Source organism: Neopelma chrysocephalum, unplaced genomic scaffold, assembly GCF_003984885.1.
Source record: "Neopelma chrysocephalum unplaced genomic scaffold, ASM398488v2 Primary Assembly neopelma1_361, whole genome shotgun sequence".
In the NCBI taxonomy this organism is placed as follows: domain Eukaryota; kingdom Metazoa; phylum Chordata; class Aves; order Passeriformes; family Pipridae; genus Neopelma; species Neopelma chrysocephalum.
Genome location: NW_020898025.1, coordinates 864849 through 890793, shown reverse-complemented (window position 1 = coordinate 890793; position 25945 = coordinate 864849). Strand labels below are relative to the sequence as shown.

The following is a 25945-nucleotide window of genomic DNA, read 5'->3' as shown; positions in this document are numbered from 1 at the left end:
CCCAGCACGGCAGGAGGGATGAATTGGGGTCAGCCCCCATGCCCAGCTCATTCCCAGTCCCCAGCACGGCAGGAGGGATGAATTGGGGTCAGCCGCTCTGCAGGAATTCGTGGCGGCGGCAGCGGGTGGTGGCATTGTCACACAGTGTCCCCTCAGGGTCACCAGCAGCATCAGTCTGGCAGACACCAGGCAGGGAGGGTGATGGTGCAGCCCCAGCCCTCCAGGACCGTGAAATCACCAGTTGGTTTTTGGGGACAGGAGCCTCAAAATGGCCCTGCCAAGGGGACACCAGCACTCCCCTCTCAAGGCCCAAACCAGCTGCTCGCTGATGCTTGAAGAGGTCACTCAAGCACATCCTACCCCCAAAAAAGCTGCCTGGGAACCCTCTGCCAGGAGGGCAGAGGGGGTTTCACCACCCTGCCCGGGCGGGAGCACTGGGATGAGGCTGTTCCTCCGGGCTGGCACGGACACCTCTGGGTGATGGGGGAGAGCACAACACCAAGGTGCCCCCACACCCCTTGGGGGGACTGTCCCCCTCATATCCAGAGAGCTCTCAATGCTTCCAGGCTCTTAGTTGACATATTTTAATGGGTAAATCTCGGGAATAACCTCTGGCCAAAGGACAGACACCCAAAATCTCTCCAAAAGCAACGAGAGGAGTGTAGTCCTGCCAGGACAAGCTGCTTGTCCCTTCTTGGAGAAGGAGGACACACAGTGAGGGCACCCAGGGTCTCCTTGGCTCCTTCTCCTCATTAGTCCCAGGGCTGCAGGAGGAGCAGGGTGGTTTTTCCTGGCAGGCTGTGCTGGGACGTGTTTTTCTCACAATGCTGAGGACAAAGACGCCCTTACAGAGCCGCCAGATCTCAGTCCCTCGTCCCCTGGGCTCAGCTGGACGTCTCCATCTCGGTGGCCTCCTCCAGGGGCTGGGTCTGCACCTCCACCTTCTTTGGGGGGATGTAGGATCCCATCCCCGCGGCGCGCTCGGCCTCCTCCTGCGTGTACGGAGTCTCTCGCAGCTGCTTCAGCCTGGGGGAGGCACGGAGGGGGTGAAGGCTCCCACCCAGCTCCTCAGGGCAGGACCAGCCCAGAACTGACACCACCACCCCGAGGGACTGCGGGGCTGGGCCCCTCCTCACCTCTTCTTGTGCACCTTGGACCTGAAGTGCTCCTTCATGCTGTTGAGGTCCACGAAGTAGCGCCTGGGGGGGATCAGAGGATGGGGGTCAGAGGGGACCCCGAGATGGGAACAAGGCTGGGGAGAGCCCTACTGAAGGGCCAGGGTCCCCCCACAACCCTGGGACCAGTCCCCCACGGGCTGGGGTTCACCCTGAGACTGGGACAAGATTTCCCAAGCCAAGAACCCCCCGGGAGCAGGACACCGCCCACCCCAGAAGCCATGGATCCCCCAGGACCAGGGCAACCCCATTCCAGGGGCCAAGACCCCCCTCCGGGACCAGAACACGCCCTCCCTCTCCAGGAGCATCCCAAGAACCCCTCCAGAACCAGAGCAACGCCATTACACGGGTCTGGGACCCCCCCGGACCCCAGGAGCCATGAAGTCCCCAGAACCAGGGCAACCCCCTCCCACAGGAGTGGGACCCCCAAGACCAGGACACACACCCCCATCCCAGGGTTCCAGCCCCCCTCTCATCGCCCCTGTGCCCCCCCGCACGCACGCGCAGTGCAGGCAGTAGAACTGGGCGCAGCCCGGCAGGTCGGGGTCGACCTCCTGGCGCAGCAGCCGCGCCGCGTTCTCGGGCTTCATGTCCGCGTGGATCTCGTCCAGGTCGCGGCGGCGCCGCTTCGTCTTGAGCTGCCGGGCGAGCGAGTGCGCCCGGTGGGCGCCGGTGCGGCGGCCGTTCCGCGGGGACATGGCGGGGACCACGCCGGGACGGGCCCGCACTGCGCAGGCGCGGGAGGCTGCGGGCCCCGCCCTCTCGGCTCTGCGCCCCGCCCACGGGGCGGTGGATCCCGCCCACAAACCGATAAGCACCGCCCACCAAGCGGCAGACCACGCCCATGAAGCCACAGGCACCGCCCCGATGCATAAGCTCCGCCCACGAAGTGCAGTTCCCGCCTCCAGGCAGGAACGCTCCGCCCACTAAGCGACAGGCCCCTCCCACAAGAGTTGACCCACTACGTAGACCACGCCCACCATGCGGTAAGCCACGCCTATCAGCACCAGGCCACGCCCTCGGCCACGCCTCCCCGGGCTCAGCCTTGGCCGTGACCGGTCCCGAGCCCCCGGGGCCCGGTGACGGTCCCCGGGCAGAGCCGTGTCCCCCAAACCCCCCCAGCCCTCGGTGCCACCTCCCCGGACTGTCCCCGTGTCCCCCCGCGGGCCCCGCGCTGCCCCGGTCACCGCTGTGATGAGCCGGGCAGGGCTCAGCGCGCCGCGTTCCCGGCGCTGATCGTGTTTCCTCCGTGATCAATTATAAATAGGGACACGCGGCGGGGGGAGCGCGGAGCCCCAGCGCCTGCTCTGCGTGTGGGAGGGGGATGTCCCAGCCCTGGGGGTCTCCTGTGGGCGGGGGGCACTGGGGGGGGCTGGGGCGCGGGGGTGGAGGGGAGGGTTTGGGGGTGACCGGATCAGGCGGCCCCGGGCTGCCCCCGGCTCAGCGCGGGCTCAGATTCCTTTCGTGCATTGGAAGTGGCCGCTGAAACTTTAATGAAGCCACCGGATCGCCACTCGGTCCCCCCCTCCCCGCCCCGCCGCCCGCGGCTCCGCCGGCTCCGGCCCCGCCGAGCCCCTCACCATGGCCCAGGGCTTCTGGCGGCTCTATAAGGCCAAAGTGCTGCAGACCCTCGGGGGGCCCCGGGCGGACGGGGCGCTGCAGGACGAGGTGGGGTGGGGGGGTCCCCACTGAGCCCGGGACCCCCCGAAGTGGGGTGACCGACCCCCCTGCCCTCCCCCTGCCCGCACCCCTGCGCTCACCCGGGGACTTCGTTGCAGGGGGACCCCCCCGAGCTGATGGAGACGGCCGAGACCCCCGCGCTGATGGAGGAGGGGCCCAACCCCGTGTCCCAGCTGGCGAGGAAGGTGAGGAGGGGGCTGGTGGAAGTGGGGGGGTGTTGCTGGGACCCAGGGGTCCCCGGTGAGCCCGGTGCTGCCTCCCCCGCAGGTGCAGGGGGTGGGTGCCCGGAGCTGGAGGACGCTCTCGTCCCTCTTCACCCGCGAGGACGAGCACCAGCTGCTCAGCCCGGAGCCCTGCGCGGACCAGTAAGTTGGAAATTGGCTGGGGGGGACCCCAGAACCCGGATCCAGCCCCTGGAACTGCCCAGCCCCTTCATCCCCCCATCCCATCACCTGCATCCCCTTCCCCTGCCCTATGCCCTGGGGGAGAGCCGGCATGGAGGGGGACATGGGAGGCTTGGGGGTCACAGTTCTGGCCCTTGTGGTACCTGATGAGAAGGGTCCCCACACCGATGTCCCCTGTCCTCACTCTCTCCCCAGCCCACTGGCTGCTGAGCCACCCGAGCTGCCCCAGTCTGAGAAGGCACCCGGATTTTGGGATCTCTTTGCTACCAAGTGGCAGCAGGCGGCAGGGCCAGACAAGGGGGTGCCCCCCCCGGAGCCGGATGAGAGCCCCGGGGAGCCCCCGGGCGAGGATGGCAGCGACCTGCGGGAGCCGGAGGAAGGGGCCTTCCACTGGGGCTTCCTGGCCGGCAAACTGGCCGAAATCCGGAATAAAAGTGCCCCCAAGGGCAACTAGAGGAGGATGTACCAGACAGACTCTCCAGCAGTACTTGCAGCCCCCTGCCTGCACCCGAGGGCTCTGCTGTGGGTTTAGGCGTCGTGTCTGCACTAAATACCCCGAGGTGCCCTTTTTCCCAAGCTCTGCCCGGTGCTTTCTTTGCCCTCATCCCCTCCACAGCAGCCCCATTGCCCCTGGAGCAGCACAACCCCCACGGGTGGGCAGGGGGAACTGCCTCTCTCCCCCCACCCCAGAGCATCTACCCACACAAACCACACACGCTGCCAGGCTAGAAAAAAAACCAAAACAGCTTTATTGAGCGCTGTTCTGGCCCCAGCAGCCCCTCTTCTGGGGAGGAGGGGGTGTGGTGTGTGCACTGCCTGCCATGAGGGGCTTGGGCTCTGCCCACACCCCCAGCCTGCAGCTGGAGCAGGGTGTGGGTGGTCAGTGGGGGCTGCAGGACCATCCCACCACCCTGGGCTGGGGGGACAGGGAGGATGGAGAAGATGGGGGACAGCAGGAGGACGGCAGCCCTCCAGCCCTGAGGCCACGGAGAGACTCACCCAGGGGAGCCCCTTCCCCACCTGCCCCTCAGGTGCCCCCACCACACTCAGCCTGGGGTCCGGGGTAGTCCGGGGTGGCCTTCCCAGCCTGCAGCATTCCCAGCACACCAGGACGGTGGATGCCACATCCAGCAAGGGTGAGGGGATATGTCCAGCCAGCAGGAGTCACAGTGGGGGTCCTCATCCCGGCCGGGCCGTCTCTGCTCAGACCGTGGACTCCTTGGCGGCCGCCCAGGCCCTCTGGCAGCCGTAGAGCCACTTGATGACACGGGCGTTGCGCTCCACCACCGAGACGGCGGAGCCCAGCCGGGCATCCTCCGGCTCCTCCTCGCCCGGCCCCGCGCCCCCCTCGCTGCCCCCCGAGGCCCGCCCGGGCTCCGACTCGCAGGAGCCGAGGAGCCGAGCCGAGGCGCTGTCCCAGCCCGCCGGCCCGAACCGCTCCCGCCCCAGCAGCTCCACCAGCGCCCGGTCCAGCCCGCAGTAGTTGAAGAACCTCTCCTGCTCCGAGAGCGGCAGCGACACGCGCAGGGCCAGCGCCTGCTTCCCTGGGGGCTGCGGGGGCTCTGCCGGGGGACTGCCGGGCACGGGGAAGGTGCCACCGCTGCCGCTGCTGCTGCTGGCACCCGGTGTCCTCGCCTCCTCCTTCTCCACAGGCGCCCACAGCATGGGGGTCTCGGGACTCTGCGGGGGTGGTGGTCCCTCGCCCAGCCCCCTGGCTGGCGGGGAGCTGGGGGGCTTGTCCCTGAGGGGTCCCTGGAAGAGGCGTCGCACCAGCCCGGAGCCCTTGGCGTTCTCCTTGTCCCCGCCCAGGCAATCCCGTTTCTGCCGGTAGATGATGAGGGAGTCGGGTCTCAGCAGGCGCCTGCTGCCGCTGCGGCGCGACACGGGGGACGGGGGGCACGGCAGCTTCCTGGGCCCCTCCCGGCCCAGCTCCGAGCCCTGGCACAGCTCATTGCACTGCTGGCGGGCGAGGAGGCGCCGGCCGAGCGGGGACAGCCGGGGCGAGCCCCGCAGCGCCGGCTCCTGCCGCCGGCTGATGACCTGCTGGGACTTGACGTATTTGGCCTTGTCGGCCTCCAGCCGCTCCACGGCGCTCGGTCTCCGGCCCCCGCTGCCCCCCGGCTCCCCTGGGCACTCGGAACCCCGGTTCAGCCAGGCCAGGGGGGAGCCACGGCCGGGGGCCACGAGGCGCAGGTTGCTGGAGGCGCAGACGGCGAGAGTGGGGCTGCCCAAGGGCACCATCGCCCCGAAATGTCACTCCTGGTCGCTGTGTTTGCCCTCTGAGCGGTTGTGGGAGGTTCGGTGCCACAGGTGGGGAGGCTCTGGAAGCTTCGCTTGGCTCCTGGATTTCACCTGGGAGGAGAGAGGAGAGTCAGGGTTAGCCCAGAGGCTGCAGCAGTGAGGAGGAGGATGGGGGTGAGGCAGAGCCGGGGGTCCCCTCAGTCCCAGGCAGGCAGTGAGCCCTGCCAGCCCAGGCAGGACCAGCCCACGGGCAGGAAGAGAGAAGCGCCGAGCATCCGCCGGCTTCACTCGCATCCCAGGAGCGGCTTCCAACAGGAAAAAATACCGGAGCCGGCCGCTGCCTCGCCTTTCCGAGAGCAGGGGCGGCAGAACAAAGCCCTGCTCAGGAGAGCTGGCGAGCTGCCTCACGTGTAGGGGCAGCAGGGCAGGGGCTGGGGGGTGTTTTGGGCTCCCCTGGCAGGGAAGGTTTCCCCTGCTTGGTGTCTGGGGGGCACAGAGCCAGGGGGGTTTCCTTAGCCCTGGGGTGCTCCAGGCCTTGCTCAGCTGCACCCGAGCACCCATGTGTGCATCCAGAGGTGAAGGTGGGTGCTGGGGGAAGGAGTCTGGAGGAGTCTGAGGCTGTAAATGCCCAAAGCAGAGGGTTTCAATGAGCACAAAAGGCCTGAATGGCCCTGAAGAGCCATCACCAGCTGACCCAGGGCCTTCCCGGGTGACAGCAGGGGCACGGGGCTGGGCAGAGTAGAGTTCACGGGAGCAAAGGGCCCAGGAACCCCCTGCCACGCTCCTCCACACACAGCCCACGGGCTCCACGTCACATCCACCCCGCTGTACAGTTGGGGAAACTGAGGCACGTGGTGTGTCTGGCCCTGTGCTCCCGAGGGATGAGCTCCCCAGGCTCCCCCAGCAGCTGTGGGAAGGTGTCCCCAGCAGAGGGTCTTGTCACCCCCCAGCAGTGCCAGTGTGCCCAGGCTGTGACTGCCCATGCCAGTGTTCCCACATAGTCCCCAGCCCAGCCCCGTGGCCAGGACCTGTGCCAACCATTGGGATCGGCAGGTGGGGGGATGCTCTTGCTCACCTGAGCCCACCCAGGGATGCAGGGATGGGATGCAGGGATGGGATGTTCTGGTCTCACTCAGCTCCTGCCCCTCTGGCTCCCGCAGCAAACTGAGCCCACACCCGGCAGGAGCCTCATATAGGGGATGAGGAAGAGGAAGAGCCACCCTATTAACCCCTGCCGGCCCAACCCCCGTCGGAAGGAGCCCACCCTGCGCCCACCCTGCCAGCGCGACCCCCCTCCACAGCCCTGCCCCTGCCCAGCACTAACCCTCCTCTTCCTGCACCTCCAGCTCACCTCTGCCAGCTCCCCTCCTCCTTCCACCTCCTTACGGGAACCTGGCCGGGATTTCGGGATCTGCGGCGATCTCTGACTCCTCCCAGGCAGCACCGAGTCTCTCTGTCCCCCCCCCGCACGCGGGGCGTCAGGAATGGGACAGGGAAACCATGTCCACTCCGGCAGCTTCTCCTACACCCATCCCAAGATGCTGGGGCAGCTCAGGAGAAGGAGCCCACCACAGTCCTCTCCCCAGGATCCTGCCCTGGACGGCGAGGGAGAAAGAGGGAGGAAAGGTCCTCCTGGCACCTTCTCCAGTGGTGGTGAAAGGGTGAAATCCAGCCCCGAGCTGGCCGGTTCCTGCCTCTTCCCCTCGGGAAGGGCTGTAAATCGCAGGAAGCCACAATGGGCTGGAGCTGGCCCAGGGGTTATTTTTACCACTGCCCTCTTCCCTTCCCCAGGACCGAGCGCTCCCACGGGGACAGCCCCGGCCCCCTCCACCCCCGGCTCCCGCTTGGGGGGCTGCGAACGTGGCATCGGAGCAGGAGGGGGGAAGGATGTGCTGCATCCCGAGCTGGGCTCCCACCCCCTCGGAGTGGGGTCTGAGAAGCCTCCAGTGCTCCCTAGGGATCCACCGGCTCCCCCCATCCCTCTGGCAGCCAGTGTGGATGGAGCGCTGGGGCACAGCCCGGCCCAGGCTGATCGCAGGGACCGGGGAGGCTCCAGCAGTGACAAAGTCATGGCATTCAGTCCGGGAGCCCCAGGCCAGGGTGCTCTGTCCCTGGATGAGCGGGGACCTGTCCCCCAGCACTGCTGTCCCCACCCCAGTTCCTTCCTGAGGAGCTGCTGCTCCGGAGCCAGTGCCGGGAACTGGGGCTGCATCCAGCACCTTCCAGTGCCAGGAAGGGGCTGGGGCCGGGACTCCTGTGCTGACGAAAACGGAGGCTCAGATGGAAGCTGAGCAGGATGAGAGGGGCCAGGGCTTGTGCGAGCTCTGCAGGCACTGGAAAAAATTCCCAGTGAAAGCAAGGAAGGGACAAACCACCTATTTTATTCTAATAAACCTGGAGAGGAGCAATGCAGGCAGAACTAGAGCTCTGTGTGCAGGATGAGGCTGCACAGGAGCAAATCTGGTGGAAGGCAGGGAATAGGATCAGGGCAAGAGATGGAGAAACTCATGGCACCCCTGGGATCTGCCCCTGGATTCCCATGTGGGAGAGGGGCAGCCAACAGGACCTTAATTTTAACTCCAGGCAACGTGAATCACTGTTTATTAGGAAGTGTTTTATTTTCCAAGGCGGAATCCCGGCAGCTGTTCTGGTAAAGCCACAAGTGAGTAAGAGCAGCCTTGAAATCACCTTCCTCTGGCAGATGCAGCGTGTTCCTATGGGATGCTCTGACCAAATGCCTTCCCCAGAGTGATCACCCTCCTCTCTGACTCCCTGGAGCACCTGCCAGGCACTTGCTGTTGAACTGTAATGCTTGGACAAAGCTGATTCCCTTTGGAAGGCAAAAAGGGATGATTTGAGGGGCCCTTCCTGGCATCAGCCACAGCTGGGGCCAGGTATGGAAAATTCCAGCCCTTGCAGTGGGTGAGAAAAGGCTGAGAAAGTCCCCAGAGACCACGAGTCTCAGAGCACAGATCCTCCTTCCACACCATGTCCCTCTCCCGACCAACCAGCCCTGCTCCCAGCACTGCTCCAATGGCTCCAGGGGACCAGAAGCCACTGTGACCCATTCTGTCCTTTCCAGATGCATTTCTCCTTTTAAAAACAATTAAAAAAAATCACTTTTCAGCATGCCCAGGTGCAGCCAGGAATGCAGCACCTGCTAACCCAGCCATCTGTCTCTACTTGCTGGTTCCCTTTCACAACCCACAAAAGTCCCTCTGGCCCGAGGTCCATGCAAATGCCACCCCCTGGAGCACAGCCCAGGGGAGCTGGGAACGAGCCAGAGAGGGCTCAGGGTGCAGCTTTCCTTCGGGAGAGGGCAGGAGTGGAAGGCTTGTTAGGCAGGTTTAAAAATATCCAGGGTTCAAATGGGCACGAATAAATCTGAAACCACCACCTAATCCAAGGCAGACATCCACATGTCGGTGCAAGCTGGAACTGGAGAGGGCCCAGGAGAGGCCATGGAGGCTCCTGTGGATGTTCATAACCCCCAGCAGGGCTCCAAAACCCACAGTGGGTGATGGCTGCTCAGTGCTGGGACCACAGGGACAGCCAGGAAAGAGATCAGGAAAGGGTAAGAGTTGAACATCTGGGCTGAGGCCACCACCTGCTGCAAAGGTTTTTGGTTTGCATCCCTTTTTGTCTCAAATCTGAGAGTAAAGAGGCCTCTGAGCAGCTGCAGTTCCCGCCAGGAGAGCACAAAGCTGTCCCTGGAGTCCGGGATGGGAGCTGCAGCTCCAGCCACCACCTGCCAGCTCAGCCCCATGGCTCAGCCCTGACCCTCTGGCTGCTCCTTAGGGATTGCAGCCCTTAGGCAATTATCTGCTGCTTCAGGCACCCAAATAACCTGGAAATTCCTCTGGCAACAAAGGGGTTTAACAGGAACATGGCCTGGGCTGTGGCTCCCCTTGCAGTGATAAAATGGTGGTGCCCCTGCTCATCCTCAGGTCACTTGACACCTCCATGACCCTAAAAATGTGGTTTCAGGCTCCCCCAAAAACACTTGCCGAGCTCCTAAACAGCACTTTGCAGCAGCTCAGCCTTGTATTCCCAACACTTCTCAGGCACTCTGAATGGTTTGTGGCATTTATATCCCTTCTGTTAAAGAATAGAAATTGCACTTTGCACAACCAGCCCCCCCAGACCGAAGGGGAAGCCCAACAGCCCCTGCCAGCACTGCCCATTAAAGGTGGGGTTTAAATGCTCCAAATTGGCCCAAGTTGGTGTTTAAATGCTCCAAACTTGTTCTCTGTGGGCCAACTCCTTCCCTTCACCACACAAACCACCAGCAGGGATTCAAACCACGTTAAGGATCCGTACCCCATGGAGGGATTCGCAGGATATCGGTGGAGCAAAGGGAAAAGCCACGCACCAACCACCGGCTCGTTTGTGCCACCCGCAGTCCAAAGGCCACCTGAGCGTGCCGGGGGAAGAAAAAAAAGTTGTTTTCCTGAAGGGAGGGCACCTTTCCAGGGGGCGGGACAGCGGCCGGAGCTCCCCGGACGGGACTTTATCTCCCCCACAAAGCAACGTCCGCCCTTACGCCGCGGTTTGTGCCGGGGCCGAGGAAAGCTCAGTTTACACCAAAGCGAAGCCCAAACGCCAACCAGGCGAGTTCCCAAAGCCCAGCCAAGCCCTGCCCCGGGAATTGGGATGGGCAGGTTGGGGCCCGAGGCCTCTGCGCTCTGCAGAACAAGGAAAACAAAGCAGAGGTTGGGTTCTTGGAGCCAGGAGGGAGCTTTAATTATATCTAATTTCTGCACCAGGGCAGTTCCTTGCAGATCTCCCCACCCTCCCCATGGACTAGATATATTTTAAGTATAGCTTATATAAATACATATATAATATATACTTTATATATATATATACATAAGGTTTATTTTTCTTCATTTGGTGGGGAAGGAATTCAACTTGTGTCTATATTTAAAATCCCCACTCTTGCAACTAATCAGCGTGACCTTCTCCTTTAATTACGGTCTTTACCCCCTAATAAAAAAATAACCTAAATCCCAACCCCCCTCTCTTGTGCCAGGCCTGCACTGACTGACTGATTCAACCTGCCAGGTGGGAATGTGCCCATTTCTGGCACCAGGATACACCGGAATCCACCGGTGCAGGGCACAGGGATGACTGGGCTTGGGTTTGTTGCAGGGATAAGAAATGGCAAGAGAAACCAATTTACAGCATTTCCAGTTTGCACTGTTCCCACTCCCAGTCTGCAGAACCCTTTGTTCAGAGCACTGTTAATTAAAACATGCAAAGACTGCTATGCTTTTGTGCCATGTCTAAGGAATGGTGTTTCCTCACCTTTATTCCACGTGAGAACAGCAGGAGCAGCACAGCCCTCAGCCAAGCCAGCACCTTCCACAAGCCCAGGATCACTCAGGGTATGACTGTGATGAAGCACAGAGCATGACCTTGTGCTGACTGGAATCATTTCCCCAGACAAAGTTCAAAAACTTCATCGAAATTCAGATTTTATTTCAAAAACAGTCATGAACTTAATAAATTACACAATAATTTTCCTCATTATAAATTCTCCATAAAATATATTTTACAGTTTTTAAAGAAAAACGTGGCCAAAACCAACGAAAAAAAATCTTTTCTAAGTGCTGAAAAGTATCTTGACTTTGTGTCACGCTGGTGAACGGCTTCGCAGCTGCTACAACAATTTGATTTATTTATTTGTTTGTTTTTTTTAAAAAAAAAACAAAGACCTCAGACAACAAAAAAAATCAAAACAGAACACAGACCTCAAGGACTACCAGTGTCACCCAACAGCGAGGATAAGCACCATGAGAGGGATTTCAGGTACCCCCAACCTTTAAAGTGGCAATCAGTGCAAAGAAACGCTTTGGGAGTCAAAAAAAAAAACCAACCCCCCAAAATTCCCTGTGCCATTCCCTTGTTTCTGCACTGCAGGCAGTGAAATACGTCCAGTGAAATACTTCAGAGGGGAATCAGATGATTTACAGAGCACCTCAAAGGTGAGCAGAATTATTCTGCAGTGGATTCATAACCTGCTTGAGTCTGACTTTTGGGGGGGGCAGGACAGGAGGAAGTTTGTGTTTTTACAAAGCTTAACATGAGGAATTATAAACCCCCTTCAAGCTTTACTCATCCAATGACCCTGATGAGACGTGAGAACTGGGAAACAGTGTTGGCACAGAAGCAAAGAGTGTTTGTCTGAGAATCACTCCCTCAAACGATGAAGTGAAAGCAAATAACAAGAAATAAGGATTAAGGCCACCTGGGTGATGGCCAGCAGCTCATACAGCACCAGGTAAGAACCACGTGTGGTCTGTAAAGTCTCAGAAGTCTGGTCAAATCATTTTTCTGATTTGAACCAAAAAAAAAAAAATGGTATTTTGTTTATTCACACTCAGACAGAATAAACACTGACTGACCAAACTGCTCTCCCAGCACTAAAAGGGAACAGTATCCAAGAACCAAATTATATGAGGAAATGCTTGTGGCCCTTTTCAGGTAGGATCTGGGTGGGGGAGAAAAAAAAATTAAATTGAATTTATTAAGAAAACTGGCCTTTCCTGTAGCTTTAAAGGCAGTTTTAAGACTCTGCTTTTTCCAAAAGGTCAAACTGGATGGGAAAGGTCAGTCCTGCAGCCAAAAGAACAAAGTGTTGTGCTGTTACAAAGAGCCTGTGTCTGCTCTGCAGTGTCAGGTGGCCTCAGTGAAACCTCTCCCAGCGTATCAATCTGCTTCTGTGCAACAGGAGCTGGGCATAAGCAGCTTCCAACTGCTCCAAAGCTTTCCACCCTACCATCTGTGCTTTTAAATAAATATTACTTCTTTAAAAGGAGGAAAAATAATAATAATAATGAGAAAAAAAAATAATCAGCCAAGGATGCCACCTTTCACATACCTGGTACTGAGTTTTCTCCCCTGTGTGAGAACGAGTGGGTTCTACAGGACAAAGAGTCACCTCTGTCTCCTCTTCCCTACTGGGCTGGGGGCAGTGCCAGACAGGAAAAGGCCAGGACCAGTATTATTAGTTGGATTCAGTTAATGGGAAAACTGTGCTGCCACCCTCTTTTGAAGAACCTTAAAATTATGCTGCTGGATTCCCTCATCCCTGTTTCCATAAAGTAAGGGCACAGTACTCTGCTGTTATAAATCCTCAAGGTGCTATTGGATTGTGGACACAAGAGCAGAGAGCAGATTAATTGATTAATAAAGTATTTGATCACTAGAAGAAAGCAAAATCAAATGATCAATGAACCAGCCCATGCCAGCCCCTGACTGTACATTTTTAATTTGACTCCCTTGGTGATGAGCTCATGAAGCTCTAAGTGCCAAGCTCAGCCACTTCAGCACTTCAAAAACTGCTGGTCCCCTTGCATTGCTTTGTTTACAAAGTCAAGTCTTTGATAACATTAGATAACAAAAATAAATAATAAAGTTATTCAGGCCTGGAGAAGAAGGAATGCTTCTCATGCACCTTCTTCACCCCAGTTTTCTAGCAGACCCCAATCATTCAGACCCACAGCAAATAATTTAAGTGCCACACGCTCACAGTCACTCATATACATAAATATATACACAGATTACATTACAAAGCCTGAAGATTTGCACTACCAGCATGCAAATCTTTTGTGGTTTTTTTTCCATGAGAGTTCCTAATACTGACATAGGAAACTGGAATGTACGAAATACTCCATGACATACTGCTGGAAATCAAGTCTTAGCTCTTACAACATCCCGCTGCCAGTGCACACACAAAGGAACATCCTCACGTCTCCCACAGGCCCGCAACACCTGGGACTTTACACACCAATGCAACGGCCAACTCAACATTCCTGCCGGGAAACTCAAAGAGAGATTCATTTGGGGAAAAAACTACACCCTGCAGGTGAGTTCAGGCCGGTTCCTCCCCCTGCCATGAAGCTGTACCGTGGGCTGGGCGAGGAGCGGCAGGTCACGTGTCCCAGCTGCTGTCTTTAAAGGCTATGTTGACTAATCTCAGCTCCAGCTCAAACGCATCCGGGCGGTCCTGCGGGTTGGCCGCCAGCATCTCCTTGATCAGCTGCTTCATCCGAGCGTTCATGGATTTCTTCTTCACGGGGATGAGCAGCTCCATCTTGGGGTTCTCCAGCAGCGCCTCTCCCACGGGGACGATGGCTGTCCCCTGCTTCACGTAACTCCCCAGGAGCTCCTTCTTGGTTTCCGTGTCTATGAAGGTGATTCTTTCCAGCATGGCCCAGATGATAATTCCCAGGGCAAAGATGTCTGCCTTGGCAGTGTAGTGTCCTTCCCACACCTCAGGGGCCATGTAGAAGTCGGTCCCGCAGGCAGTCGAGAGAAAACACTTATTTACGTTGACCGGTTCCTCGGGATTCTGTCCTGAGGCTGAACAAACTTTACTCAGCCCAAAATCAGCCACTTTCAGGGTAGGCTCCAAGTCACTGGCATCCGTCCTGCTCTGGGAGATCAGGATGTTGTCGGGTTTGAGATCACGGTGGATGATCTGGTTTTTGTGCAGGAAGGCCAGAGCGCTGCTGAGCTGCAGCATGAAACTGGTGTTGGTCTTGCGGTTGGGCTTTCGGGACAGCAGGTACTCGTTCATGTCTCCTCCGTCACAGAAATCCATTACAAACCAGAGGTAATAAGCACTTTTGGGGTCAAAGGCTATCTCTCCTTTTAGTGAGGTTTCTACAAGCTGCAACGAGGAAAGGAAATGTCATAACTACCTGATGATCACGGGAATTTAAGGATATGATGGAAAAATGCATGAGATCTGGATCTTCATGAAGGGGGGAAGTTTAGGTGAGATATACAGAAGGAATTCCTCCATGTGAGGGTGGTGAGGCCCTGGCACAGGTTGTCCAGAGAAGCTGTGGCTGCCCAATCCCTGGAAGTGTCCCAGGCCAGGTTGGACAGGGCTTGGAGCAACCTGGGCTAGTGGAAGCACCTCAAGGTGTCCCTATCCATGGCAGGGGGTGGAACAGGATGAGGTTTAAGGTTCCTTAAAACCCAAACCATTCTATGGTTGGTTGATCTTCCTCTCAACAATCCAGAGAGCAAGACATTGCAACAGCGGGAAAAAAAAACTTTATGCAAAAATTTTTATGTAACAGGAAAAAAAAAAATCACAATATATTTGCCAGCCTCCTCATTTGCATCCAAGAAGAGCATATCAAGCTTACACTCCTGCCCAGCAGCAGAGCTCGACCCTGATAACAGTATTTTCAAAGATACTCAGTGGCCATTGCCCTCCCATCTGTCCCAGCTGGACAGTGTCCCACCCCGACAAAGCCTGTCCCACCCATTTTGCCAACAGCTTCCATGGATAAACAAAGTCTCACAAGTAACTCCACGCAGCTGCATTCACCTCCTGCTTCCACGAGAGATTTTTTAAGCCTGCTCTCCATTCCTTACACATTAATGAATTCCAGCAAGTTAACACAGGATCCCTGAACTCAGGAGAACACTAATCTCCAGGCACAGCTGAGCACGTAGTGCCTTTCCCACCATCGTTATCCACAGGCTATTTTCTAGAAGACAAGTCTAGCAGCTGCTTCATACAAAAAGCAAAGCAAAACCAGCAATCAGTTTTACTAATCCTGTTTACACAGCTACATTTGCCTCTTCAGCTCCTCTGAGGTGCCTCTTAGCAGGCTCTGCAAGGTAAGTCCTGCAATTATTTATGTTAGTAGTAAACCAAGGGATAATAAACCAAACCGGCTTTCAAAAATTAAGGTATGAGTTAATATTTAGGGAAGCATTTTGAAGTGCTTAAAAAAGTGGCCTTTTCCATCCAAGGGCAAAATTGGTAGTAATTTATAGCTGTCTTCCCACACCAACTCCAGACAGTAAATCCATGTTAGAACTAGAAAGTGACGTATTTAGGGTTTGTAGTCAGGAACAGTGAGATTAAGGTATCTCAGGAGAGCAGGGCATCTCCTCTGCCAAGTGAGCACCAACACAGCTCTGCCCGCCCCGGAGTCACGGACGCTGCACTTGCATCTGTTCTGAGAGTTAAGACAACGAAATCCACTTCTGTATCTCTGACAACAGCAAAGCTCCAGGAGACCAGGCTTGCTTAGGACTCAAACCCTACAGATTTGGTTTGGCTGACACAAAGCATCTGCCCCAAAGCCCTTCAGGAGACACTGAAACCCCCTCCCCTGCTTCCTCACACACAGCTCTGTAACATCACTGGGGACAGGAGGGGCCAAGCCCAGGGAGGGCTGACTGTCCTCCCTTTAGCCCAGGCTGTTACAAAGTGACCCCAGTCACAGTCAGCTCCGCTCTGCCCTTTGCTCTTCTCTCTGGAGCAGGAAAACAATCTGTGGAGCTTGCACCAGGCAGGGGCCAGGTCCATGTGCCGCCCTCCTCACGATCCAAACCAGTGCTCTGGGTGATCTGGAAGCTCTTCCCCACCTTGCAGTTCTGCCCTGGGGGTTTTTAAGCTCCTCCCTGCACATCTGCCCACACAATCCCTCACAGCTCCACCACCAACCAGGGAGGTAAAGCATTAATTTCTCCCACCCGAGCTGGCCGGTGTTGTTTTAGCCTAATCCCTTCATGAAAGCAAAATCAGTGGCAACTCCCAAGGGCAGGGAGTTCAAAAAGCCAAGAATCCTCGTTCTCAGGCTCGGACAGCACCCAGCACAGCGGGATCTGAAGGGCTGTCACCTGGATCTCCACCAACAAAAGGTCCACATCAGACATGCAGGAATGACAGTAAAAACTGAAGTGATAAAAGCTGACCAGGGATAACACAAACGCTGAGCAGGCTACTGACTTTTTCAACCAGAGACACAAGTTTCTGCAGCTTCTTCGCAAGGGAATTAATTAGAATATCTTTCAAAGTCTTTCTAGTGCTTCTTATTCCTCAAAAGTACACATCTTTAAACTTAAAGGACACTTTCAGAGTGATATTTATTCCCTTATTTATCATGCCTTTACCACTCTTTTGAGAGATTAGTATTTATCCAAAAAAGCAAACAGCTCATGACGTGCTACCAATTGCCTTATTGTTTCTGAAAGAATTTTAAGTGTTGGCTTCCTAAATCAAGACAGTGACTTCCTCTTCCAAGGACACCTGAGATGAAATTCCTCAGAGCTCTGTCCCAAGACATCAGTGCATGTCTGCTCCTTAACCTGCTGCCAGGGGACACCACAGCCTGTAGCTCCCCCGGGTTTACCTGTGGGGCTTCCTCAAGTCATTAAAGCAGATTTGCATTAAATACAGAACCTGGAGTCTTTTAGAGCAGCAGGGCTTCAAATGACAAGATACATATTAATTTTGGGGCGTCAGCAGTGCAAACAACACCCTCTCCTAACTGAGCACACCTCACAAACACCACCTTGGCTGCCCCACCTCCTTCCCCCCCAGCTGACACACCGCCAGGAATTCCTTCCACCCCATTCCCTCGGCTTTTGTGTACCTGTAAATAAAGGGAGGAGCTGGAGCCATGGGACATCTTCTGCACCATGCCATCTTTCTGCAAGATGCACTCCTCCAGGTGAATGACGTTGGGATGCTGGCTCTTGATACTGCTAAGTGCCCAGAACTCCCGCAGAGCCAGTTCCACGTTCTCCGGCGCGTGGCACCGGATCTTTTTCACCGCGACCCGTGCCGAGGTCTTCCTGACGACTGCTTCGTACACCACACCATAACTGCCACGACCAACCTCCCGAATTAGATCGTACTTAGGCTGGCTACTCACCATCTTCAAGAGCAAAGGTTCTGGGGAAGGGGGAAAAACCCACAGAACTAAAACTTAGGAACAAGAACTGGGCTGTATTTTCCCCCCCGTAAGGGGGGTTTTGGCGTGGCAGCCTATCCAGACCCTGCCATGAACGCGGGGTTGGATTGCTAGAACATTCCAGAAGCTATCCCATAAAACCTGCAGCTGTTGCCACGGACCAGGTAAAAGTGGAGTTACATCATTTTTTTTCATTAAGATTTCAAATACAGCCCAGTTTTCAAGGTGGCAACAGTTCAAACCTAGACTGGTATCGTGCCGAGACAGGACTATCGTGAACGTTCCTGCTCCTCTCCCTCTGTGTCTTCCATGAGCATCTGCAGGAATAACAGGAGGGTGTCATGCTCCCCATCCAGCCTGGAGAGCAGGAGGTTCCAGTTGAAGCCCGTGGTTGGGCAGTAACAGATTTAATTAACTGCTTTTTATGGAGGTGACTGCGGGAGTAAATGTTTCTGTTATAATTAAGCTCTTTTACTAAGAAAAGAGGGAACTTGGATCGCTCCCCATTTATGTTTTTAATGTAACTGATTTTTCATCAAGTCTCCCCAGCATGAGGAATCTACAGTTACACAAAGTTAAAAAGGGTAACTGATTGCAGAAGTTTGTACCCAGCATCTAACTTTCACTTTTGCTCAACAGAGCAAAGCAAAACAGTTCAGATATTGCTCTAAAAGTAAAATGAGACACACAAACACACACAGAGAAAAAAAAGAAAAGCCACCAAACCCTGCTACAGATTTATGACCCTCCCTGCACACTTCCCTGCAAGATTACAAACCAAACACCAGCACCACCTTCACACAACCAAACCAAAACAGGACACTGACTACAGACAGGAATAAATTAAAAAAAATAAAGCCTGGCTGGCCAAGGATCACTGGTCAAACAGAACAAAACGCAAACCCAAAAAATAAATAAATAAAATCACACTAATAGATCAGAACTAAAATAGCTTTAAGACTGCCAGTGATAAAGGTAATTCTCTTTATGTGAGTAAACCAGGCAATAACGACCACACTGAAACAGCCTGTTATTAGTAGGAAGCTTTCAAGTATTTCCACTGCTTTAGTTATCTTTTTTTTTTTTAAGGAAAAAAAAAGAAAAAAAAAGAAAAAGAGAGAGAAAAAAGGTATCATCAGTCTCAGGCAATCGCTACACAGATATTTTAACCTTCCAGCAAAGCTCTGCGATGCACATTTGCCAAAACAACCCCCGAGGAAAACACTTTACTCGAACACGGTCACCCCGGGTTCAAAGCTGCGAACGCCCCCCTGTCACCGAGCCCAGCCCCGGGGCTCCTCCTCCCCTCGCTCCTGCGGGGGGGAAAGCGCCTCGTTAGCGCCGTAATGGTGGAATAATATAAATAATGTAAGTGATATAAGTGATATAAATGATATAAGTGTCTCCCTGCTGCCCGGGGCGGCCACACTGGGCCGGCGCTCCCGCTCGCTCCTGAGGGCCCGGGAAGCGCCGCCCGCCTCGTTAGCGGCGATAATTATGGAATAATAAAAACATTGTAACTAATGTAGATAATGTAAATTATATAAATGGCATAAATAACGTAAGTGCCCCCCTCCTGCTCGCGGCGGCCGCACCTGCGGTTGTGAGGGGAATCACCGGGGGTGCCGCTGCCGGCCCGCCGGGCCCTGCCCGCTGCCGCGGCCACTGGGCCCCTCGCGCCCGCAGCGCGGATCCCGCCCCGCTGTGACCCCCGCCGGGGGATGTGGGGCCGCCCGGACCCGCCGCCCCCGAGCCGGGTCGGGCCGGGAGGAGCCGCGTTACCTCAGCGCCGCCGCCGCGGCCCAGCCGCCATCTTAGGGCTGCGCTCCCTCCCCTCAGCGCTGGCCACGCCCACGCCCGCCACGCCCACCAATGATCACGCCCATCCCTCCGCCACCGGCCCCTTCGATTGGTCAGCGGGGAGAGGGGGCGGGGAGAGGGAAGAGGTGGGCGGGCCCAGCGTGCGAGGGGACGCGCGGTCCTAGTGCCCCCCCGGCCCGGCCCACTCCCATTCATTTATTAATTATATTTATTAAATAATATTATTATAATGAGTATAAATGTTTTATTATGTTTATTAAAATTTTATTAAACATTTATTAAATTATTTATAATTTTATTATTTTATATGATTTCCCCCCTTTTATTAATTAGGGAGAATCCTTCCCTGTGAGGGTGGGGAGGCCCTGGCACAGGTTGTCCAGAGAAGCTGTGGCTGCCCCATCCCTGGAAGTGTCCAAGGCCAGGTTGGATTGGGCTCTGAGCAACCTGGGCTAGTGGAAGGTGTCCCTGCCCATGACAGGGCATGGAACGAGTTGATCTTTAAGGTCCTTTCCAGCCCAAACCATTCCAGGATTCTGTGATTTGTTGCTTGGCATCCAGAAAAAAATCAGTATAGCCCCTCTTGCCCTTGTTTGTGGTCTGGCTTTGTGTGGCAGGGACACAAGAGCTGTTGCCCCTTTCTGTGCCCCTCTTCCTCCACAGGCTGCAGGGCTGGAGGTGCCCCCCATGCCCAGGAGCTGGGGGGCACAGGGCTCCTGTCATGGCCCCTGCTGTCTCCTCAACCATTGCTCAGCCACCACAGGACCATTTTGGGAGAAGCCAGGGCCACCCACAGCTTGGAGCCCTGCAGAGACAAGCAGAGGGAGATAAGTCCCACAATGGGCTCTCTGGGGTTAATTGGGAAGGAGCCCAGGGGTGATTAGTGCCCTCAGTCCTGCCTAAGCTGCCCCAAGCCAATTAGGGGCCAACAAGCCCCTTGTGGGTTTGGAAAGCTGCTTAGGGCATTACAACCCCTCCATTCCTGTGAATCTCCTTAATCGAGTCCAGAAGCAATTAGTTAATCAATGTCAACCCTGCACAGGGGCAGGTCGTGGGTGCACATCTGAGTGTCCCACTCCCGGTGTCTGCCCCCCGTGCTGCCCTCCCCTGTGCCCAGCCAGCCCTGCTCCTGTGCCAGCGTCTCACTGGAAGAGCCCCAAGTGCCGAAACGAGGACAGTTTTGCAAGATGTGCTTGGCCAGTCCCAGCACAGTCACTTGCTGGACATGTGAGCCGGTCCGGAAGGAGCACCCAAAACAGCTGAGGGGCTGCCGGGCTGGGGGAGGAACGGGAACGGGCTCTGTGTACCCAGACACCGTGTGCCTGGGCACTTGAGTACCCATGGGCCTGTATGCCTGTGTATCCATGTATCTGTGCATCCATGTACCTGTGTGCCTGTGCATCCATATGCCTGGGCATCCATGTACCTGTGTATCCATATTCCTGTGCATCCGTATACCTGTGCATCCATGTACCTGTGTATCCATGTACTTGTGTGCCTGTGCATCCATGTACCTGTGTATCCATGTACCTCTGTATCCATGTACTTGTGTATCCGTGTACCTGTGTGCCTGTGTATCCATATACCTGAGCATCCATATACCTGGGCATCCATGTACCTGTGTATCCATGTGCCCATGTGCCTGTGCATCTCTGTACCTCTGTATCCATGAACTTGTGTGCCTGTGCATCCATGTACCTGTGCATTCATGTACTCGTGTGCCTGTGCATCTATGTACCTGTGTATCCATGAACTTGTGTGCCTGTGGATCCATGTACCTGTGTGCCCACATGTACCCATCCACCCATACACCCATACCCCTCTGCACCCACATATCTCCTGCACCCAAGTACCCCTGCGCATCCCCATCCATGTATCCCGGCACCCACGTACTCCTACCCCTGTGCACCCCCTTACCCCTGCACCCACCTCTCCTGCCCGCAGTCGCTGTGGGCACTGCAGCAGCCCCACCTCATCCCCCCCGGTGTGACCCATGGATGACAGGGCTAGAATTACCCCTCTCCCGGTGCAGCTGCCCGTGCTGACAGGTCTCCCTGTGGCCGGGCACTGGCCCTTGACCCGATACCCTGTTTATGGCCACGCCAGCTGGGCACTGTGTGCTGGGGCTGTTTTCAGAGTGTGCTTGCCTGCTGACCCCTTTTCTGGGTCAGGTTTTGAAACCCAGCGGAGGAGCCAGTTGGGTCATGGCCATGACACCAGCACAGGGGTCATGGAGGGCCCAAGCAGCCCTCCCTGCATCTGGGGACACAGAGGACCCCCCTGATCCTTGCTTAGAGAGGGGACACCCTGGTGCATATGCCGGGCGTGTCTCCCTGGAGCTGCCTCTCCCCTCCAAGCACATGGGGACCCACTGGTGAGGCGCTTGTTTTCTCCCCAGAAGTGGTCACATTTTGGGGTGGGCAAAGAGAGATGCTCCATACAAGCCACCCCCACTCCGTGCTCCATCAAAATGTCCTAACAATAACAGGGTTGTTTTTTTGCCCCTCCTTGCCCCCACCTCGACGCTGTTTTGGGGTGCAGCCATGGATCTGGCCGTGCTGTCCCCACGGTGTGCAACCCTTTGGCCCCGGGGCAGAGCCCGGCCCTGTTTACTCCCCTGCTCTGGTTGAGGCACGTCCACGGCACGGACGGGCAGGGCCTCCTGGACAGCCTGTCCCCATCTTGTTTACCACCACCAGCTCCCCTATGGCTCACCACCGTGTGACAGGTGCTGCTTCCTCGGACACCCGACGCCGCGTCGGGATTTGGATCCGCGTGACCAGGGAGCGACTTATAAATAGCGGGACGAGGGGTGACAGCAGCCGAGAGCGGTGAGAGGAGCGCGCTGACAAGGCAATGGATTTCCAAGCAGGCATCCTGCAGGATGGCAGCCCCATGGAGAGCCTGGAGAAGCAGCTCATCTGCCCCATCTGCCTGGAGATGTTCAGCAAGCCGGTGGTGATCCTGCCCTGCCAGCACAACCTCTGCCGCAAGTGCGCCAACGACGTCTTCCAGGTGAGACGAGGGTCCCCTGCACCTGTTCCGTCCCCCTGCCCGGGCTGGAGGTTGTCGGGGTGGTCGTGGTGCTGTGGAGACACTGACATTGTTCATCTCCCCCTCCCAGGCTGCCAACCCGTACTGGCAGAGCCGGGGCAGTCTGATTTCGGGGGGCCGGTTCCGGTGCCCGTCGTGCCGCCACGAGGTGCTGCTGGACCGTCACGGGGTCTACGGGCTGCAGAGGAACCTGCTGGTGGAGAACATCATTGACATCTACAAGCAGGAGTGCTCCAGGTAGGCACAGGTGGACGTGGCTGACTGAGACATGGGGATATGGGGATGTGGGGATGCGGGGACGCCCCCCTCCCATGCCCCAGCACCATCCCTGAGACCACGGGAGACTGAGAAATTGGGAGGTTTTCTGCTGGCTCAGTGGTCCCTGATTCAAATCTTCTTCTCCTGACCCAAATCTTCCCCCCTTGACCAAAATCTTCCTCCTGTCTCAAAACTTCTCCTGACTTAAAACTTCCTCCCCTGACCCGAATCTTTCTCCCCAAATCCAATTCTCTCCCCTGTCCAGAGCAGTTTTTGTCTCTGGGCAGCTCAGGGGGGTGGTGGGTCCCTGGGGGGAGGGTGGTGACAGTAGAGCAAGTCCTGTTTCCCCCTGAAATGCTCTTGTTGGAGTGTTGGGCGGGAGATAAGAGGTGTGGGGGACAAATCCAGGCTCTGCTCATGACAGCAGGCACTGAAGCTGATAAGAGGAAGAAGGACAGTTTGGGGGGGCAAACATGAAGCTGGAGGGGGGACAGGGGGGTCACAGGTTCTCGAGGCAGAGCAGTGGCCCTGGCCAAATTCCCTGAACTGCTGTAAATATTGTGTGAGAGCCATGGGGACGGGGACGATGGCACGTGGCAGGTGTCAGCAGACGCTGGGGGGGTTCGGGGGGCCCAGCCCTGTCTTTGCTTCAGAGAGTTGGCTTGTCCCCATGTCCCTCCTTGCTGTAGACGGGATGATTTGGCTGCAGCCCCCGTCTGGGACCTCCCGGGGGTTTCTGGGAGCCCCCACCCTGGTCACGCGATGGGTGACAATAAATCCGGGCAGCACTGGGCTAAATTTAGGTCCTTGTGCAGCGTCCCTGGAGCGCAGCCCGGAGCCCCCCCTTCCTCCAGTGCCAACCACTGCCATGCCCAGTGACACAGGGCTTTAAACTGGGACTTACTGGGCTTGGGGCTTACAGAGGCACAGAGTTTGGTGGCTCCTAAAGGGAGCGAGTGTGGGATTATGGCAGGATCTGGCCTTTTTCCAGGGGACTTGATTTTGGGGTGACCGTGCAGCACCAGCGGGGTGTCGCTGCAGTGGGGGTGATGGTGCAGTGGGACATCATCACGGCAGGGATGTCCCTGCAGTGGGGACATCACCCCCATGGGGTCACAACACCGTGACAGGGACGTCACTGTGGCTGTGCCGCTCTCTCCAGCAGGCCACTGAAAAAGGGGGAGCACCCCATGTGCAAGGAGCACGAGGACGAGCGGATCAACATCTACTGCGTCACCTGCGAGGTCCCCACCTGCTCCATGTGCAAAGTCTTCGGTGCCCACAAGGACTGCGAGGTCGCCCCTCTGCAAACCATCTTCCAGGGCCAGAAGGTGACGAGGGGGGGACACGAGGGGGGGGGGCTGCGGGTGACACGGCTGGTCCTGGGGCGATGTGCTGAGCTAGGACAGTCACAAATAACACTGGGATTGGCTCACAGGGTATTAATAGCCCCCCGGGTGACTTCGCCCAGGAGACAGACTATATTTAGAGCAGCTGTGGCTTGTGGGGGATGTGGGGGAGCAGAGCTGGGGACAAGCAATGCCCAGCCCGTCCCCATGTCGGGATGGGGGAAGTCCTCAACCCCGCAGGAGTTAAAGCTGTTTGTGTCTGTCCCTCCCCAGACTGAGCTGAACAACTGCATCTCCATGCTGGTGGCGGGGAATGACCGGATCCAGACCATCATCTCCCAGCTGGAGGACTCATGCCAGAGCACCGAGGTGAGGGAAGAGGGGAAAAGGAACCCCCCAAACACCCGGGGATGAAACATCAGCCGGGGATGGCCGGGAGGGAGCTGGAGCCCACGGAGCAGGGAAGCCTTGGGGGTGCTGCTGGTGCTGAAGGGACACACAGGTGGCATTCTTTTGTCCCCTGTCCCCACAGGAGAACAGCGAGGCGGCCAAGCGGGAGCTGTGCGCTCGCTTCGACGCCTTGGCAGCGCTGCTGGAGGAGAAGAAGTCGGAGCTGCTGCAGCGCATCTCCCAGGAGCAGGGAGAAAAGACAGCCTTCATCCAGAGCCTCATCTGCCAGTACAAGGAGCAGCTGGAGAAGTCAAGCCGGCTGGTGGAAACGGCCATCCAGGCAGCGGAGGAGACCGGGGGAGCTGCCTTCCTCATGGTGAGACCCCCAAACTTCTCCCTCCCTGCTGGTGCCCACATGGGGTCCTACTGTCGAGGACATCCTGGTGGCTGTCTTGTGGCTTTACTCACCTCCTTCTCCTTCTCCTTCTCCTTCTCCTTCTCCTTCTCCTTCTCCTTCTCCTCCATCTCCGCCTCTCTCCACACAGAATGCGAAGCAGCTCATCAAAACGTAAGTGCTCAAACTGGGGAAAATCCAGTGATTCCAGCCCCACAGATGGGCAGGATTTGGCCACGGGACAGGGACACACATATCCATGCTTTCCCTGCCCAGGATCGTGGAGGCCTCCAAGGGTGGTCGTCTGGAGAAGATTCAGCAGGGATATGAGAGCATGGATGCCTTCTCCGTGAGCCTGGACCACCTCACTGACGCCGTCCGTGCCTTGGACTTCGACCCCGGTAATTCAGCCCCCGACCCCCTGACACCCCTTTACCAACTCCCACTAACCCAGTGACACCCGTTGCATTTCCTGGTGGCTCCTGGTGACATTTGGTGGCTTGTTTGCAGCAGAGGAAGACGAGGAATACTTTGATGGGGAGGAGGAAGAGGTGGAGGAGGACACAGCGCCCGAGAGGACAGTGATGGGTAAGAAGCCAAGCCCACCCCACTGGGACCCTCAGCCCCTAGGGGAGCTTTGGGGGGCTTGGATTCCCCTTAACCCTCCTACCCTCTTCCTTGGCAGCTTCCCAGTAGCCACAGCGATGTTGCCAGCACAGGAGAAACGCCGCGGGCACGGGATGTCTGGCGGTGGATTCAGGATTGGGGGGGGGACACGGCGCAGAGACCGGCAGCCCGGAGAGCCGGCGCCTGCTCCAGCACAGGACACTTTTCCATACGGGTGCAAACAGGACAATTCCGCACGTTTTGTAATTTCCTTGTTTTTTTTTGTATATAATTGTCACGGATTTGAAATTTGTGTTATTTTGTAAAGAAAAAAAACTGGTGGTTCGGGTGGTTATTTCTTCCTCGCCTCTCCCGTCTTGGCTTGTGGGTGGGTTTGCCAGGATGGTGCCATCACTGGTGGCCCTGCCAGGTCTTGGCGTGGCAGAGGGACACCTCCAATCCAACTCTTAATTTCCAGCCTCGTTAGCACCTCTGGCAGCGCTGGCACGCGGGCCTGGCCTCCTGCCCGGGGATATAACAGGTCAGCACCCTGCAGGATTTATCTCCTGGCAATGGGATGTGCTTGCCTGGGGTTGGAAATGTGGCACAGAGAGGGCTGAGGATGCTCCAGGCTGTGCCAGTCCCCAAAATGGGGATGGTCTTGGCATCGAGCTGCTGGTTTGCTGCTGGTTGAGCTCACACAAGTGCAAAAATACACCTTGAATGCAAAAATACACCATAAATGCAAAAATACACGATAAATGCAAAATACACCAGAGATGCTTTTCTCCTGAAAAAAGTATAAGCCTGGCTCAGCAGGGGCCAAGGGGAAACTGAGGCA

At 56.7% G+C, this 25945-nt stretch overlaps 5 protein-coding genes across 9 annotated transcripts; 2 read left to right on the top strand and 3 right to left on the bottom strand.

Annotated features, from left to right (window-relative positions):
* Nucleotides 1-560: 560 nt before the first annotated feature.
* On the bottom strand, nt 561-1890 carry ZNF593 (zinc finger protein 593). Its single transcript, XM_027705982.1, has 3 exons — nt 1677-1890; nt 1137-1199; nt 561-1026 (listed from the first exon to the last, which is right to left on the bottom strand). The coding sequence occupies exons 1-3, from the start codon at nt 1871-1873 to the stop codon at nt 885-887; spliced, it is 402 nt and encodes a 133-aa protein (XP_027561783.1). The 5' UTR covers nt 1874-1890; the 3' UTR covers nt 561-884.
* Nucleotides 1891-2564: 674 nt separating this feature from the next.
* On the top strand, nt 2565-3713 carry CUNH1orf232 (chromosome unknown C1orf232 homolog). The gene is made up of 4 exons (XM_027706040.1): nt 2565-2843; nt 2954-3040; nt 3123-3220; nt 3455-3713. The coding sequence occupies exons 1-4, from the start codon at nt 2757-2759 to the stop codon at nt 3711-3713; spliced, it is 531 nt and encodes a 176-aa protein (XP_027561841.1). The 5' UTR covers nt 2565-2756.
* A 309-nt stretch (nt 3714-4022) lies between these two features.
* Nucleotides 4023-5606, bottom strand: FAM110D (family with sequence similarity 110 member D). Its single transcript, XM_027705998.1, has one exon. The coding sequence runs from the start codon at nt 5498-5500 to the stop codon at nt 4463-4465; it is 1038 nt and encodes a 345-aa protein (XP_027561799.1). The 5' UTR covers nt 5501-5606; the 3' UTR covers nt 4023-4462.
* Nucleotides 5607-10960: 5354 nt separating this feature from the next.
* On the bottom strand, nt 10961-19096 carry PDIK1L (PDLIM1 interacting kinase 1 like). 4 transcript variants are annotated; one of them, XM_027705924.1, is made up of 3 exons: nt 19015-19096; nt 16912-17213; nt 10961-14177 (listed from the first exon to the last, which is right to left on the bottom strand). In XM_027705924.1, the coding sequence occupies exons 2-3, from the start codon at nt 17194-17196 to the stop codon at nt 13437-13439; spliced, it is 1026 nt and encodes a 341-aa protein (XP_027561725.1). In that variant the 5' UTR covers nt 17197-17213; nt 19015-19096; the 3' UTR covers nt 10961-13436. The 4 variants fall into 4 exon arrangements, with proteins under 4 accessions (XP_027561725.1, XP_027561724.1, XP_027561723.1 ...); XM_027705923.1 differs by having other exon boundaries at nt 16912-18292; nt 19015-19090; XM_027705922.1 differs by having other exon boundaries at nt 16912-18295; nt 19015-19087.
* Nucleotides 19097-21882: 2786 nt separating this feature from the next.
* TRIM63 (tripartite motif containing 63) lies at nt 21883-25214 on the top strand. 2 transcript variants are annotated; one of them, XM_027705918.1, is made up of 9 exons: nt 21883-22068; nt 22178-22344; nt 23528-23696; nt 23988-24083; nt 24247-24480; nt 24650-24672; nt 24775-24899; nt 25012-25086; nt 25184-25214. In XM_027705918.1, exons 1-9 carry the CDS (start codon nt 21910-21912, stop codon nt 25192-25194), a joined length of 1059 nt encoding a protein of 352 aa, XP_027561719.1. In that variant the 5' UTR covers nt 21883-21909; the 3' UTR covers nt 25195-25214. The 2 variants fall into 2 exon arrangements, with proteins under 2 accessions (XP_027561719.1, XP_027561718.1); XM_027705917.1 differs by having other exon boundaries at nt 25009-25086.
* Nucleotides 25215-25945: the final 731 nt, after the last annotated feature.